At 40.2% G+C, this 17640-nt stretch overlaps 1 protein-coding gene across 12 annotated transcripts in view; it reads right to left on the bottom strand.

Annotated features, from left to right (window-relative positions):
* Positions 1-17640, bottom strand: part of USP45 (ubiquitin specific peptidase 45) — a 60663-nt gene that overhangs the window by 18867 nt on the left and 24156 nt on the right. For all 12 annotated transcript variants that reach the window (XR_013928198.1, XR_013928199.1, XM_080388024.1 and 9 more), the window contains 2 exons: positions 15547-15677; positions 1096-1183 (listed from right to left, as the gene is read on the bottom strand). Coding sequence is in view for 10 of the 12 variants with exons in the window: in XM_080388024.1 (XP_080244150.1) it covers positions 1096-1183; positions 15547-15677 (219 nt within the window). In the remaining 2 variants the exon portion in view is untranslated. The remainder of the gene's footprint in view (positions 1-1095; positions 1184-15546; positions 15678-17640) is intronic.

Here is a 17640-nt window from a genome sequence, read left to right as displayed (position 1 = left end):
GTTTGTGCCCTGTTCAACACAATTTTGAAAGCCTAACAGTGTCAAGGTTTAGCTGTTTCTCCCTGTAGGTTCAGTTCTGTTTACGATCAAGTATACTGCTGACAAGACCAATATATATTAATATATTCTAGGAGGATGGGGATTTGTTCAGCTGTGCTTTAGGGCTAGGCTCAGACACAGCTTTGTATCTTATCTGCAAGATAATTCAGCGCAGAATCATGGCATTCATATTACTAAATGAGAGGGAAGAGGAAGTATGCTGGTCAGTATGAGATTTAAGGCCCTCCTTTTGAGGAGACTTAGAAAAAGCTATTTATCAAAATATCATCTGAAAAAGAAGGGTCCAAGACAGAAGGGTCAGGCAGATGAGATCTGATATGGTCAAAATAGTTCAAGCAAGCAAACACTCTTTCTTGCATTCAACAATGCAGGAGGCAGAAATAATGAAGGAAAAGAAACAAAAAAAACCCCAAACAGGGGCATATTTAATATAATGAACTATATACTTTGCAGGCTTAGCTGTAAATTTTAAGTAATGAAAAGCAGCACCTTATTTATAAAGCAAGTAGTTCTTCAAACTTTCAAGAGATACATACAAGAGCTTTGCAAGATTTTATTTTTGTCCTTTTTTTTTTTTTCCCGTTGAACTAGATTTCAACGAAAATTGTGGGCAGGCCCACAGCTAGGAGCTGCTGATTTCCATCCCAAAGCTCTAACATTCACTTTGTCAGCTAAATCAGAAGTCCTACTTCTACCTTCTTGACTCCTCGGAAGTCCTTTTGTTTGATCATTTTATTCTTTTTTAAATAAAGGCAAACAATTCAGATTCCTAAAGTTATCACGATCCAATTACCATACTCTTTCTATTGCTGACTGAAACTTTCATTCCAATCAGCAATTTTAACATATCAACATGAACATCATTAAAACGTCTTTCAAAAAGTCATTATTTTTCTCAAGGTAACAAAAATAGCCACTCTTACTTCATTAAGTATATCTCTAAAATATTAAGAACATGAAGAACATTGATGCAATGACTAGGCAGCTCTCCATACAGTCAAGTAAGTTTTTTAAAAACACGCACAAAGACGTTACCTTTGTTTCTTCAATCCTCATTGCATCCAACAGATAATGAAGAAGCTCCTGGCTGTCCTGTTGCTGGAACCCCTTAAATCGAGGAGCCCTGTGAAAGAAGAGTAAGGAATTTAGATTTACCTTGGGGGGTCTTAATGAGACAGTGTCTACAGCAGACTCTTGCTGGATGCTGGTTGGCAGTACAGATAGGTACAATCCCTGCCGGACCTCATGGGGTTTTAGGCTGCTCCTCACGTGGCAGCAATGTCATCAACCAGGCTGCACTTTAACCTGGGAACCATTTTGACCCTGTTGGGTATGGCTTGACTAAAACATAGCTTTGCCAGTAGAGTTTCATCCATGATAGCAGCACTGTCCTGACAGACTACACTCGTGCTTCTATATCACCAGTCATTCCCAATGTCATGGAGGAGAAAAGATTTTCAAAGTGCTTAACCTCCCTTGCTAGCTCACCCTTCTCTCTATCAAAGAGAAATCTCAAATGTACATAAAACAGTCTGTATACAGTAAACCAGAAACAGCACTATAATCTGAACTGGAAAATCACGAACTTGAAATGGAAGTCACAAGGCTATTCAACAAACAAGCAAACAAAAACTGTGCATCAGAATCCAAATGAGAATTTCTTAACTTCTTAAACAAAAGTATGCATAATCACCCCTTCCAAATGGCTCCACAGTCAATCAATCCAGTAATCTTTATTTTACTGAACAATGAGTAAGTCAATGAGCAAGGTGGTAAATAACACATAGCATATGAATTTTAAATGCTATTAAGAAAACTTAAGAGAAAATTATGATATCCTGATATATGTAATTTACACTGTATTCACTTACTTTTATTTATGCTATATTTCTTCAATTAATATTACATATATAGGCAATAAATGCTCTAAACATGGGATCTCCATTCTAAGAGCATTTCTAATCAGAAAAGTTAGGTTTTTTCTGGGTAGGAAAAGTTAATCACTCTTACATTATTAGGTAAGAGTTACTCTTCAGAGTTGCTTCACAGAAGTTTAAAAACAGACCTTTTAGCATCATGAATTATCAACTCACACAATATCCACAACCAAACTCCTGTTCTACAGTCTAACTACAATACTTCACACTGAAATTCATACTAAAACATGTAGTATTACCAGAAGCAAACAAAACGTAGCTTCATACCTAAAATGGAAAGAGCCTGAAACCAATGAGATAATCTCTTTACAGTGGTTTTAATTGCAACAATACATTTGAATCCAGATTCTAAAAACTATTGTGTTCGCAAAGACAGGTAATAAATTGGCTACGCACTGTCTGATTCCACCACCCGCCACCCAAAAGCTGCTTATGGGAATTGTATTCCCAACTGGTTTTGACAGCAAAGAAATCTGAGATGACAGAGGTTCAAATTTCACAAGTCTTCTCCACTAATTTAGTGGAACCTTCCTTACCCATTACAACAACAAAACATATCAAGTATTTGTTCCCAGTGCATATTGAATACAAAAACATCACAAATTTCAGCTTTTTTGCAATAACCTGAGGGCACCAAAAACAAGTTACCTGGACAACCCATGAAGATCATAAATGATCCACAATGTTACTGTAATTTAATATTGCTACTTTTCCTATCACCATTCATTTACTTTACTAATCTGAATAACCAGTATTAAAAAGAAAATCCAGATACAATGCTCTTTTCTGGCGCTAATCAGGTTTAGAAGATGGGTAATAGTTTGGTCCATTCCATCCAAACTTTCTAACACTTGGAAGAAGCTTTTAAAGCCTCATTCCCATGCTGCATCTGTAAGCACAGGTAGGCAGATAAACCAGCCCCAAGCCCATCAGAACTGCTCCTGCACAACAGCCCCTGCAGGGATTTCCCTTGCCATCCCCACAACACCAGCACAGCATCTCAGGCTGAGCATGTGACGTGGCCTGCAGGAGAAAGGCACAAGGCTGTACATCTCCAGTTGTGATTTTGTTTGTGAGGTGAATGGTAAGTACCTCTTGTATAACTGTGTGCCACAGTCCTCCTTTTTACAAATAAAGTTGAATGAAGGAGGGTTTTTTTGTTTTATGAAATCCACACAAGCTAAACAGTATTAGAGCTGCAACTGAAAAGATACCGCTTCTGCATAAATAGTAACATCATTACTTTTTGGATATGTGATAGCAAATGACTGCCTGAAACTCCCATACTACAAGCCCGCCTTAAAGAATAATACATACTGGCTACTCAGGTTAAGCAGACATCTAAATTGCCAAAGACTGCAACAACTTATTTAAAAAAAAAAATCAGCGTACTTCCAAACTTTCCTGTCTATAAATTAAAAGTCTCGAAGGAAAGGGTCTACATGCCTTAGCAAATACACATCTGGTGTCACCCTTGTCCTCTCAGACTACACCCTCCTTCAAGCTGTCGTCCTCCATTGTATCTGGCCACAGCACCAGCAGAGACGAGCCAGCTTGTGAGTCAGCCCAAGGACACGGAAGGGACACTGATGCTGGCTAAGTTTGTACCCTTGCGCTTTACTATGTAGGACAAACAAAAACCAAGGACTCCACAGGAAAGGTGATTCTTTTTTAATCTTTTTAGACCACCAGCAGCATCTGTATGACTCTCACAAACCAAAACAGGAAAAACATCTGTTTCAAACTACACTACCATTTACACCAGTGATGTTTTAATCAACTGCACAGGTGTGATATTGCATCTGTTCATAAAACAGCCATTCAGTAGTCCCAACCACTGCTATTCAAAAACCACAGACTCCTTCTTTACTACCGACAGCATCTAAATATACTTTAAATACCGTATTTTGCAGCACAGATTACACAGAAATTAAAAATGCACCTATGAATATATGGACAGATCCTTAAGGTGCTATTCTTACTAAGATAACCATGGCTAGAAGGCTTCTCCTAAACAATTTCAATCTCCAGCTTCCTGCAGCCCCAAATGAAACTGCGTAAATATTCAGTATCAACATATCTCTATTCACGTTACCTGTAACTTACTGGCCAAACCATACCTGTCTTTCCAGGCAACTTACCCTTTAAATCTTCAATTACAGTCCTAGACCAATTCATCTAAAATAGGATTTGAAAGGATGTTTTTTTGCATTTCCAGTAATGCCACCAAATGGCAGCTGTGACTCTCACTGCAGACTGAGAAGAGCACACGGAGGTGTAACCCTGTGCACCCCTTTCCAAGATCTAGCACAGGAGACAACTGGCTGAGCATAGCTCACGCAGGAATTTTATCAAACTGGCAGAGCAGCCAAAAAACCCAAACACTTACTTACCCCATTTGATTAAATGCATAGTTTAATAGCTAGTTTTCATTTTCAACCTCACACTGTGTGCTCTGGCTAACCAGTACATCCAACTGTAAATATGTATCAGTATTTTCTCCAGGCACAATGATCTTACTTGCCCAGCCACGCTCCTCAGCTGTTCTAGGGTTCCTGAAGGTGAAGTTTCTTTCCCACTTATACACTAAAGCTGCTCAGGTTCACCTTGGAAGTTTGTGCTCACAGACAGGAGAAATTAAAGGCGATCAGAAAATGCATCAGACGTGCAACGTGCCTACAACAGTAGAACTTAAAGCTGGGCAAGATGTCAAGCTGCCAAGCTAAGGCACAGCAGCCCTGGGCTACAGGCAGGATAGTAACACAAAGGTCTCAGTTTTGAACTGCTCGCTGGAGGTGCTTTGGGATGTAACTGGAGAAGGATCTAAGGTGACAAGGCTTCTAAGGTCAGTGCCTAAAATTAAGTGGAATAAATCTGGACCTGCATATGCAAAACAACATATCCATATTTACAAATATGATTTACATTTGTATTTGTACCTACTTTTTGACACAAAGTTGACAACATCCCTAGTTAAAAGTGATTTAACAGTGCTGCTCTATGAGGCTTACTGAAAATCTGGAATCAGCAGAGTGGGTGATTTTTTTTTAAAGCATTCTTTTTAAAGTCAAAATTTTTTTGCATGTATAGGTCAACCTCAAAAATCAATTTCAAAATCTAAAAAATATTCACATTTCAAATTTGCCTCTTAAAAATTAAATATTTTGTTTAATATTATTAAAATGTGAATTTTTGCTTCTATTAATAACAAATGTTTTGTTTCCAATTAATTGTAAAAACCAAATATATTCTGAAAAGGACTGATCCAATAAAACACTCAATATACATTAAAAAAATAAATAACACATGTACAGTTTCACTTTTTAATTTGCTAAAACAGTTTTGTCATTGTTTCTTTCATTGAATGGCCAGAAATCTGAAAGAATCCTTTTCTTTTTTTTTTTTTTTAACCCAGATGCTGAAATTAGTTCAATTCTGAGAAACTTAATTAGATAGCCACAGTATTATCATGAGTTTTATTTATGAGAAATTTCTAGTCTTCATGAGAGAGTGAGAATCAATGAGAATATTCAACCTGTCTCCTCCAATATATGCACATTAGTAACTCCAGTGTAAGGCAAGAAAACAAAACCTTGCATTTACACAACCTGGATCCTGGTACTAATAGGGATTTTTATATTTTTCTTTATTGCCACAGACGCAGCGCCACTGCAAAAGACATTATAGTAAAAAAAGAAAAACAATAATTACTTGAGAAAGAAGCAAGCAAAAAACCCATCACTGTTACAGGAGGTTTTTTTCATAGCAGGCACACCTCACTGAGCTAGATCTTCCGACACAAATCAGAAAAAAGCCCCACGCGTACCTTTCATAACTTGTTTATGGTTTGCAGTGTAACCTCTCACTGATGAACAAGCAGTAATCATTTCAGATGGAAATTTACAAGTTATATTTAAAGGGAAAATAGTTTACTCATGTTCCACATGGGTTTATTAGCTTAAATGAAAAGGGGGGAAAATTAACTCAGCCATGGCAGCTTTTTGTTTCTCTTAAGTCTTCATTTTATTAGCACATAATGAATCTACAAGGGCAAGATTATTTAGGATTCTCTGTGCTTGTACTGTATCTTCTTCCAATCTCACATCAGTCTACATGCTTGAATTTTAAAGGCAAAAAGGATGATGGGAATGTAACAGCTACCACTTTAGAAGTGAAGTGGCAGAGAAAGTGACCTGTAAAGATGCTGTGTAAGGTTTAATTCATTTATTTGGACAAATGATGTTATTATTAACACTGCTTAACATGTGGTTAATCTGTCGTTCATGTACATAGCATTCTATGTAATGCTGTGTATAATTCTAAATATCTGATGTTCTGTGGAAAAACATTTGAGATCAGTGAATTTGTTTTCGGGGGGGGAAACCACAATAGAAAACCAAAAAAAAAAACAATAAACAAAGGGGAGGGAGGGAGGGAATTTCACACCAAACAATGCATTTACTGGAAAACTCCTACACTTACATACCAGTATTAGGGGGGGAAAAAGGAATTAAAACATGCTGATACACAGAAATCTGACAACTAAAAGATGTGCGCTCTCGTCTCCTTGAAAATATGCTTCAAGCAAGATCCTTGGCAAAAGTGGGGGACTTGAAGATGGTTGGTTGAGTTGACCGCTCACAGATGTGCTGACATATGGAAGCCAGTGCCAATGCAGTACAACCTGTTGTACAGTGTCAGCAGGATAATGACAGAACAGGTTGAACTCCTGCTAATGGCCATAAGTGGTGAAGGACAACTGTGACATCTACATGCATACACTTATCTAGCCTCTCGTTACTCATCTGGAGACCAGTTATAATTGCTTGACTGTCAGCTGAAGAAATACTTTTCATTATGATCTGCTTCCTGCAATGTTTTAATAACAAAACCTACATAATACCGTACTTCTTAAAAGGAAAAAAACCCCAGTCCTCTAAATATTAATACTTCTCATTCCTATATAATATTAATCTGAGGGAAATTAAGCTGCTTCAAAAGCAAAACTGGGATACAATTACAGTCATTCAATCATACTGCACAGAACTGCCATACCTTTACCGTCTAACAAAAATCCTCTCCAAAATCATCCTTTCAATCAGTACCACCTTTCAGCAGAAAGCAGCCTAATACCTTGGAAAACTTTAGGAACAATAGTAAGTGCTTGAAAACGAAAAACAGAACATACTATTTGATTTTTTCCAGTGGTACAAAATGCAGAGGAAGCCCTGTAATACTACAGTACACTATAGAGAAGCAAACTAAAATGCTTACTTAAGATTACCCTAAGAGAAGAAATTTTGTTTATCTGCAGATGAAGATGTTCATCTCTCAAGACTGAGCAGTTACCAATGAAAGTTCCAAAAAAGCATGCAAAGGGCCAGTTATAAAAGCTACCACAATTCACAGGACTTACCTTTCCAAGTGACATTATTGAGTATGTATTCACTGCCATTACAGAACAGCTAGAATGTAAAGTTTTGTTCTTCCTAAAGCAATCACTCTCATTAGTGATCCCAAGTTATATGCAGCACTATACAGAAAAGAGAGCTAAATTCTACATCTGCCTCACAGACGTAAGAGCTCTGCTACCATGAGGTACTTGGCAAGAAAAAACCCAACCAAACATGGGCTTGCCCCCTCATGTAACTAACAAGTAACAACACCAGACATCCCTGTCCTATCTCAATGGCATGGATAGACAGCACTTAGCTCTTGTTTGGATGTGCTGTCTGATTAATTCCATCTTTTCCTGTCTCACCTTCTCCCTGAAGATAAGTGAGGAAACATTACTCTCTTACGATGCACCAGAACTCTGGTACCTGAGCAAAAAGCACTTCTTAGAAGTAGCTCTGAACCGACACAATAGCTGACATGCCACAGCAGAGCTATTTCCCACTTGACCATCAGGAGGAAAATACAGGTCTTTTTAACAAGTAATGGAAATAACTGTCTCAGGAAATTTCTTCCTACTAGCTGGCACCTAAAGGTGAAGGCCTTTAGGCGTGAAGTCTTGCACCCCTACAAAAAAAGATTTCTCTTTATATGAACATCTAATTTTTCTTTCTTCCTTTAAGTCTTGCTAAGATTTTTAATAGTGCTCTGTGATGGCAAAGTTCCACAGGTCAACTCTATATAATATGTTTTTAAAAAAAAACCACTTTTTTTTTCCCCTGGCTCTAAATCTGTTGCCCTTCAGTTTCACAGACAGCTCCTTGAACTCTTATGAGGGCAGTTAAATAAGCACAGCTAATTTATCTTCTATCATTTATTTTCTTCTCTTGCTGTCATGCCTCCTTTTCATGTCCTCTCCTGCCTAAACTCCCAATATTCATGTCCCTCTTGACCTGAAAGCTTCCTATTTTTGTTACCTCTCCCTAAAGCTCCAACCTGGCTTTACCTTGTAACACGCTATTCTGGTTAACATGAACATTGGTACTGAGGATACACCTCCAATGTACCTAATGAAATTATTGGTTTTCTCCTTCATTGTATCTACAAGCATTGCTTACATAGCTCACCAATACCACACAGATTGCAAATACTTGGGTTGTCCCAAATGTTGTACAGGTTTTCCTCCTGAGTGGATGAAATGAACAAAAAACTTAGGAGCAAGTGCAAATGATGCCTGCCAATGCACACTACTTATATATGCAATTAATCTACCTTGCACTCATAAACCTCACCCATCCAGCTTGTTAATTTGTTCCTAAAATTAAGGGAACTCCAACAAAGCTAACTGAACTAAAGATGTACAATCCCTCCACTGCTGCTGCATGAACAAGGTTCAATCTCCTCTGTCACAGAGCTTCTGAACATGTCACAGCACCAGCAGCAAGGCACATGGCGTCACAACAGTGATCCCAAATAATTCTTCACAATTGGTCAAGGAAACATCAGCTGTGTGTTCTGCTGCTATTATCTTTAAATGGTAAAAGCCAAATGGGAAAAATAAGCAAGCTGGAAATCTTTTCCAAAAAGAGATTTTTCTCCACAGCAATATCATTTTAAAGTTAAAAGCTCAGGAAGACTCCTAATTAATGAGAAAAATCCTGTTTCCTTCACCCCCTAAATCTGGTACAACATTACCTCAGTTTCCCTTAGCATTTCCTCTTAGAAGTAATAAATGCAGAATGCTCCAAGCATTGTTTAGGCTTCCCTCTAAAAGCAATCCATAGTCCTAACTGCACATGACCTCTGTTCTGTCAGTCCCAACCTCTGTCTTGACTTCTGCACCTGAGAAGGAAGGATGAATACTCCTTGAGGAAGGAAGACCTACGTATATTTTGTGACCACCAATAAAACCTTTGTTAGGCAAGTATTTTCTCCTGCATGTTAATGTAGCAATATAATGCCCCTCTAAATACTTGTTTGGTGCAGGTTTGAGCATCTAAATTCTGTAACTACTTTCTGGACTCATCACTTATATGCTGCAATATTTACTTGCTACACAAATCTAAGGCTTCTTCCACCAATAAAATTATTCAATCATAACAAATAAAGAAAATAAAATTTCTGTCCTCTTAATACATCAGTATTGCATTAGTCACTATGTCTTCAGACAAGTCAGAAGTCTGCAGTCCTGATATTCAGCATAGTGGAAAACCAACAGAAGGGCCCCATAGTTATGCTCACAATCTGTCCTCACAAAACATCTGACAGCTGCAACATTAACAAAATTAACAGTGGATGAATTAGTACCAGACGCTAAACAGTTGCTATAGAAAGACTCATCCATTTCTTTTCTTCTTCTCCCCTTCTTCAACCTGGCTACCCCACCACTTGATAAAATTAACACTCAGTATCATTTTTTCTTTTGTTATTTAATAAAAAAGGGTACCACAAATACCCTTTCATACACAAGACTATGAACTTCACACTGTGATCTCCCTAGACTCTTAAAGAAGCAGTTCACAGTTGAAAGCACTGTGTCCCAGTTCTCTTACAGCTTTTGAGCAGTAAACATGTATCCACTTGCAATTTCTCACTTGCAGATTTTGGGATCCCGCCCAGTACCATGCCAGAGCTGCAGCTGACCAAGGCAGTCCTGGCTCCCTTTCTTTACAGGCTCTTTGCCCACAGCTAGCTCATTCCTACATGCCTTCACACACTCCTTTCTAGCTCTTCCTTCCTTCCTTGCTTTCTTAGGTCTTTTTTACTGAGCACTTTTCAATTTTTGACTAAGGATACCCAGTTCAAATGTGAGCATTCAAACTCTTGCATACTACAACATCTGAAGCAGGTGGAGTCCTGAAGTCCTACAATGACATTAAAAAAAGCAGCTCTGGACATCAAACTCGGAAGTGTTATTCCAGTACTGAACTCCAAATGAGGGCAAGTGTCAGGTGTTAAATTATACGACTACCCTTACTATATCTTGCATCGACTGATCCAAATGAAAATATGTCACCATTCAGTTAAAAGATTAAAAAACAAAAAACCACCCAGAATCGTCAATACCAATTTAATCAAAATCTATGTGTATTTTTATATATATAAACCAATTGTGTCATCAGGGAAAAGCAATCATTTTTAAAGGACCAGCCTTCTGCTACACATGAGAAAAATGCTATTAGGAAATTGCTGTTACTTTTTGGCTAGGCAGCACACTGTAACAGTCCTGACAAGTAGATAGATCTAAGTATATGAAGAATAGCAGCATACCATCAGCTGCTCACAGCTTCAGCATTTCAACCATTCACATTTGTACGAAGCCTAGTAGGACTGGGAAGTAACTACACTAAGTATTAAGCAAAAAGTCTGTATTCTGCATGACTACTCAAGCTACAAGCAACTGTTCAAAATAATCTTACGGTAAAGACTGGGAACACAATTTCTGGGTCACCAAGTCCAACTCATCACAAACAAGTACATCCTATACTATCTGCACAATGTGCTTCATAAGTTCTTTACTGAAGAAAGGTATGATCATATACTCTAGAGTGGTAATGAGACAGCAAGATCTGTGAAAGGGAAAGAATTTAAAATTTAATTTAAAAAAAAAAATTAATTTTAAAATTTTAAAAAAGACAAAAATAAGATTGCAACTGGAGTCAGCAAACTTTTACATAAAATATATGAAAACAAAACATTCTAAGCCCTTCCCCATGCCTTTGTCCCCCATAGTTAACTGTCTTTCTCTGACATCTCTCTGAAATACAATTTTTTCCAGTGTAGTTCTCCCTTATACACATTCATCCTGCCATCTCTTTAGGAAAGATGCTGTCTAAAGTTAAGAGTTTGTGCTAATGCATGTGAAGGCAAGTAGTATATTCATTTAAGATTACTTTACTAACACAACTTCTTGGCAGGATTCAAAAAGCAGTTTACAGAGAATGCTGCAGTAACATAGATTTCCTAGTTGGGACTCCTGCAATCATAGAATCATAGACTCATTTACATTGGAAAACACCTTTTCACAAAGTCCAACCATTAACCTCGTACTGCCAAGTCCACCACCAAACCATGTCCCTAAGTGCCACGTCTACAAATCATTTAAATAGCACCAGAAATGGTGATTCAACCACCTCCCTGGGCAGCCTGTCCCAATGCTTGACAACCCTTTCGGCAAAGAAATTTTTCCTAATATCCAATATAAACTTCCCCTGGCACAACTTGAGGCCGTTTCCTCTTGCCCTATCACTTGTTATCTGGGAGAAGAGGCTGACACCCACCTGCCCACTTGCCTTTCAGGCAGCTGTAGAGAGCAACAAGGTCCCCACTCAGCCTTCTTTTCTCCAGGCTAAACAACCCCAGTTCCCTCAGCTGCTCCTCATAACACTTGTGCTCCAGACCCTTCACCAGCTCCGTTGCCCTTCTCTGGACACGCTCCAGCACCTCTACATCTACCTCTAAGTGAGGGGCCCCAAACTGAACCCAGGATTCAAGGTGCGGCCTCACCAGTGCCCAGTACAGGGGGACAGTCACTGCCCTGGTCCTGCTGGCCACACTGTGTCTGACACAAGCCACGATGCTGTTGGCCCCCTTGGCCACCCGGGCACACTGCTGGCTCATGTTCAGCTGGGTGTCAACCAGCACCCCCAGGTCCTTCCCCCCAGCAGCTTCCCAGCCACCCTTCCCCAGGCTTGTGGCGCTGTGTGGGGCTGGTGTGACCCACGGGCAGGACCCGGCACTGAGCCTCAGCCCATCGATCCAGCCTGTCCAGATCCCTCTGCAGAGCCTTCCTGCCCTCCAGCAGATCAGCACTGCCCCCAGCTTGGTGTCATCTTCAAACTCACTGAGGGTGCACTCAATCCCCTCACCCAGATCATTGACAAGGACATTAAACCGAACTGGCTCCAGTACTGAGCCCTGGGGAACACCCTTGTGGCCGGCCACCGACTGCATCTAACTCCATTCACCGCCGCTCTCTGGGCTCGGCCAGCCAGCCAGGATTCTACCCAGAGAACAGCACACCCGCCCAGGCCATGAGCAGCCAGTTACTCCAGGAGTATGCTGTGGGAGATGGTGTCAAAGGCTTTAATAAGGTCCAGGTAGAAAACACCCACAGCCTTTCCTTCATCCACTAAGCAAGTAGGTCACCTTGTCACAGGAGGAGATCAGGTTTGTCTTGCAGGACCTGCCTTTCATAACCCCATGCTGGCTGGACATCATCACCTACTGCTTGTCCTGTACGTGCCACATGACGGCACCGAGGATGACCTGCTCCATAACCTGCCCTAGCACCGAGGTCAGGCTGACAGCCCTGTAGTTCCCTGGATCCTCCTTCCAGCTCCTCTTGTAGATGGGCATCACATTTGCTGACTTCCATTCAACTGGGACCTCCCTGGTTAGCCAGCACTGCTGATAAATGATGGGAAGGGGCTCGGTGAGCACTTCTGCCAGCTCCCTCAGCACCCTCGGGTGGATCCCACCCGGCCCCATAGGCTTGTGTGTGTCTAAGTGATGCAGCAGGTCACTGACCATTTCCCCTTGGATCATGGGGGCTTCATTCTGCTCCCCAGCCCTGTCTTCTGCCTCAGCGGGCTGAGTACCCAGACAACAACTGGTCTTACTATGAAAGACTCAGGCAAAGGTGGCATTCAGCACCTCAGCCTTTTCCTCAGCCTTTGTCTCACTGTGTTTCCCCCTGCATCCAATAAAGGATGGACTTGGCTCTCCTTCTGTTGCTAATGTATTTATAGAAACATTTTTGGTTGCCTTTTACGGTGGTAGCCGTACTAAGTTCTAGTTGGCCTCTGGCCCTACTAATTTTCTCCCTGCATAACCTCACGACACCCTTGTAGTCCTCCTGAGTGCACTGCCCCTTCTTCCAAGGGTCAGAAACTCTCCTTTTTTCCTGAGTTCCAGCCAAAGCTCTCTGTTCAGCCAGGCTGGTCGTCTTCCCTACCAGCTCATCTTCTAGTACATGGGGACCACCTGCTCCTGCACCTTTAGCATTTCCTTCCTGAAGGATGTCCAGCCTTCCTGGACTCCTTTGCTCTTTAGGACTGCCTGCCAAGCGACCTGACTCCATCACCCACACTCACCCACACTCCTAAACGGGCCGAAGTGTGCCCTCCAGAAGTTCGTCTTTCCATTCTCTCTTTTTCATTTCTGCTTTTTCAAAGAGGAGAATGCAAACTTTAAAAATGAAAAAAGGCTTTATTACCATGGCATGACAGAACACTCCATTCATATTGTTTAAGTTAATATATAGTAAGCGTATTCAGTCTGCAAAGGTAAAGATTTCCCATTCTCTTACTTCCACCACTGCAGATTGCTTAATTTGCCAAAATTCTCCCTTTCTTCTCTCTTGCTTATGTCACCATCAATAACAAAATAGTCAAAAGACCAAAATATTCTATCATACATGTGCAGGCACTTACTGCCCCTGAACACCAGGATGTGGCTGAGACTTTTGGTTTTGATAGAAGAGCTAGTAAAGGATTTGTATCTAAGTTGTGTTCTGCAAGGCTAACAAATGTTAAGACATAGGGATGAAAGCAAGAGATGGCAGAAGCTGGCAGATACTTGTCTAAACAGCAAAAGTCTGCTGTTCACTGAAAAACATGTTTCAATTTTAGCTGGTAGTTGAAGCGTATGTCCATCTCACAGACCAAAAAACAGCAACAAACAAAAGAACATCTAGGTAACTGGGATTTAATACCGATTCATTGTGTAGCCATCACTTGATGACTACAGAAATACAAACACACACACACAACAGCAGATACTGAATAGCTATCACTACAAAAATACAGTGCCATCCAAAGTGCACTGCATCCTTTTTATTTTACAATGATTTTACTAAAGTGGTCTTTAAAACATGTTTTACATCACCTTTTCCTTTCTATCCTTAATACTTACAGAGAAAAAAAACCCCTACTGCTCCTATTTAATCATTTCCCTTCTATTTGTCATCCGAATTTTGTTCTTATAATCACATTTTGGACTCAGCCCTGAAACAGGAGTAAGAGTGAGGAAACATATTTTTCTTCCCTATACATTTTTCTTCCAGGTAGATAATACTAAACAAAGAACACTGCTGTTTAACTCAAAATCACTATAATGACACTTAGTACACATTTCCTTTTATAGCTCAAAAGAATCAAAAAGAAGTAAAGTGCAATAGAAAAAATATAATATCATGTTTCTGAACTTGAATTTTGAGGATAAAGAAAAAGTAATAACCAATTTCTTTATCAGAATTAGACTAGAGCAGGGACAATTTAAAAGCTTTTGTTTCTTTATAACATATTTTAAACCCATGCTTGCACAGTGAGGTTGCCCTGGAATGCCATGGTAGGAGGCTGCAACTTTTCTTCTACTTAAAATTCCATGCAAGAATACTGTAGCAAATAAATTAACATGCATTGTTAATATTTTTAAATGTAAGATTCAGCAATATCATCCTTCAGTTACTCTGCTTCTACAGTTCCTTTTACTTGTAAAGTCAATAATTAAATATTTGTATCAACTTTTAAATAGGTCTTCCACAGGTGTTTTAAAAAGCAAGGTTGTTTGCATCATAATTGAAGGCACCTACAAAGCACCACTGTAAACATTTTCCACACCAAGAAACAGGATTTTCTTTAGGGCTTGGAAGCTCTTTGCAATCTGGAGCCATATGCCATTTCAGTATTGCTTCAAGTACTTACTTGTTAGACTCTTTTTAATTCTGAATTGATGCCAAGGTCAGACGTCATAGCAGAGGTTTTCCATTTAAAAGCTTACCATTTTTTTTTCAAAATACCTACATAAACTTTGCAGTATTAGCACAGCTTTATGCTAATATACAATAAAACTTGAAAGGTAATTCTATTTCCTTCAGTTTTACCATGCCTTCTTCTGCCCCCTCACACTCTGTTCAAAGCCCACTGAAAGTCATTGATTATGGACTGGGCCATGTATTTCATGAAGAGCAGAGCAGGCACAACCCTGGAGCACAAGAAGGAGCCCTGCCACTCTAAAACATGAAGATGACATTTTCTGGACTGCCCAGTAAAAATCTAATGGCACCTCAGAAAAGGCAACAGACATGGCACACTGAGAAACGTATCACTGGAAATTAAAAATAAATAAAGTAAAAGATACTGGCAATACATACTTTTGACAAAGCTGGCTGAACAGCACTTTGGGAGAAAGAGGGCCTCTTCCAGCCTCCCTCATGCTGTGAAGGAACAAGAACATTGCTGAAGTCAAAGGTCCTGGACTGGAGAGGTTTACCACCAAAGGATCCTTCAAAGCAAAGGTAAATTGCACATCAGATTTCACAGTTAATGACACACAAGACTTATTTCAAGTTAGTACATTTATGACAAAGAACAACATAACTTTCATTCTTAAAAGTATTTGGTTTGTTGGGGTTTTTTAATGTTGATGTGACCTACATGATTGGAATAGCTGAAAAGGAAACTTATTATTTAAGCAGTAATAGTTGCAAAACCAAACTATTTCTGTCAAGCAAATTGGCTGGTAACCAGTAGTTTTGGAAACAGGCATGCCAATGAACCAGTCTGTCTCACAAAAACAGACTACCTCCTGTATTACCTGCTTTACTCTTACTACTACGGGCACTGAAATTCAGTTGGAGAGACAACACAGGTGACCTCCTCTGTCGGCCAGCATCAGACAGAGCTCAGTGGCACTCAGTCTACTTAACCTTAGGAAAGCCACACACCAAAGTTTTCACACTTCCTACAGCCACTGGAACATATGCTGTTCCACCAGAAACCAGGCGCTGGGAAGGCCGACCAGCCGTGGTTCACAGCAGGAGCCAACAGCAGACCCCAACAGCAGACCCCACAGGTCCGCCATGACAGCGGGGGACAGGCACGAGGTGCATCCCACACAGCCCCTCCCGGTGTGAGATTCACCCTGGACAGCAGGTCCTGGGGCTGGAAGGAGCCAGCCATCAGCCATCTAAGCCAGTCTTCGAGTAGGAGATATTCCTGCACTGCCTACATGCCACGTGTGCCTCAACAGAGACACAGGTCGCCAGTCCTCCCTAACGCTCCAGGTCCATAAATGACCACAGTGCTTCCTGCCAGCTGGCCCGACTCTTGCAAAAACAGATTACAACTGCCAGACAAACAGTTAGAGAAGCTGCCTTATCCAGAAAGCAGATCCACACAAAACATAAGCGCTATGGATACACACAAATATAAACTATTTGCATTATACAGACTATCAGAAGGTGGAAAAATGCCCTTTACCAAGTGGGAAGCTGGGAGTTTCTACATTACTATTAGACTACTGCTGCCCTTTAATTTTGTGTTGACATACAAAAACTAGAAAACACAGGTTTTGCTCCAAAGATCTTACTTACATTGCAAGCATTGTCATTAAAGGAAAAAATAAATCTTTCAACCTTATGGTTGTGCAAGTTTCACATCAAGTGTAAGCCAATGTACCACTGGCTTTCTAAGCCTCTGAGCACAAACAAGCTCCAGACCTCTGCTGTGGCTCAGGATAACTCAGTGAAACACGCTGCCGCTCAGAACTGCCACTGGAGGAAATACAGACAGCAATGCTGTGAATTTCACACTGTTCTCACTGGGAGAAGCTACTAACATCACTAACAGCAAGATACAGAAATCATGTTCATTTCAGAGGTATCCGGAACAGAATCCCACCCCTCAACCCTCACTGCCACCAGAAACTCCCAGAAACAGCAGAAAAAGAAAAAAAAGAGGAAAAAGAAAAAAACATCCTCTGTAAACTGCTCGCTTTAGCTAGCAGAGGGACAAGGGTATTATCTTTATTGCCAACAACATATTATGAAAACCCAAGTCTCTAAGACATGACCAGGAACAGCAGAGTATTATTTTGATAATAACCACAGCAGTCTCTTTCCCATATGCCTGCAATGAGCTTGAGGACAAGAAAAGTGGTCGTCACTGAAATTTTGCTTCTCTCAGTTTAATCCTCTGGACCTTAAAGCACATAATAAATTTTACAAGCCTTATCTATGAAGGGCTGGGACAGACTGGAATAAAATATTTCATGAACACTTTCTAGAACCAAATACACTATTTCCTGTATCACACATTCGTACTGAAAAAAATGATCCAGCCACTCTTTCTCAAGGTCAGGCATTATTTGCTACGTCAATGTCACAAAATATGAAAGGAAGTGTTTACTACTCCTCCTCCAGAGCTGAGTAATTAAATTTTGTAAAAAAAGTGAGTTCACTGGTATC

This window comes from Falco punctatus, assembly GCF_963210335.1.
Source record: "Falco punctatus genome assembly, chromosome: 5".
NCBI lineage: Eukaryota > Metazoa > Chordata > Aves > Falconiformes > Falconidae > Falco > Falco punctatus.
The sequence above is the reverse complement of the archived record's forward strand: the minus strand, read 5'-3'. Positions and strand labels throughout refer to the sequence as shown.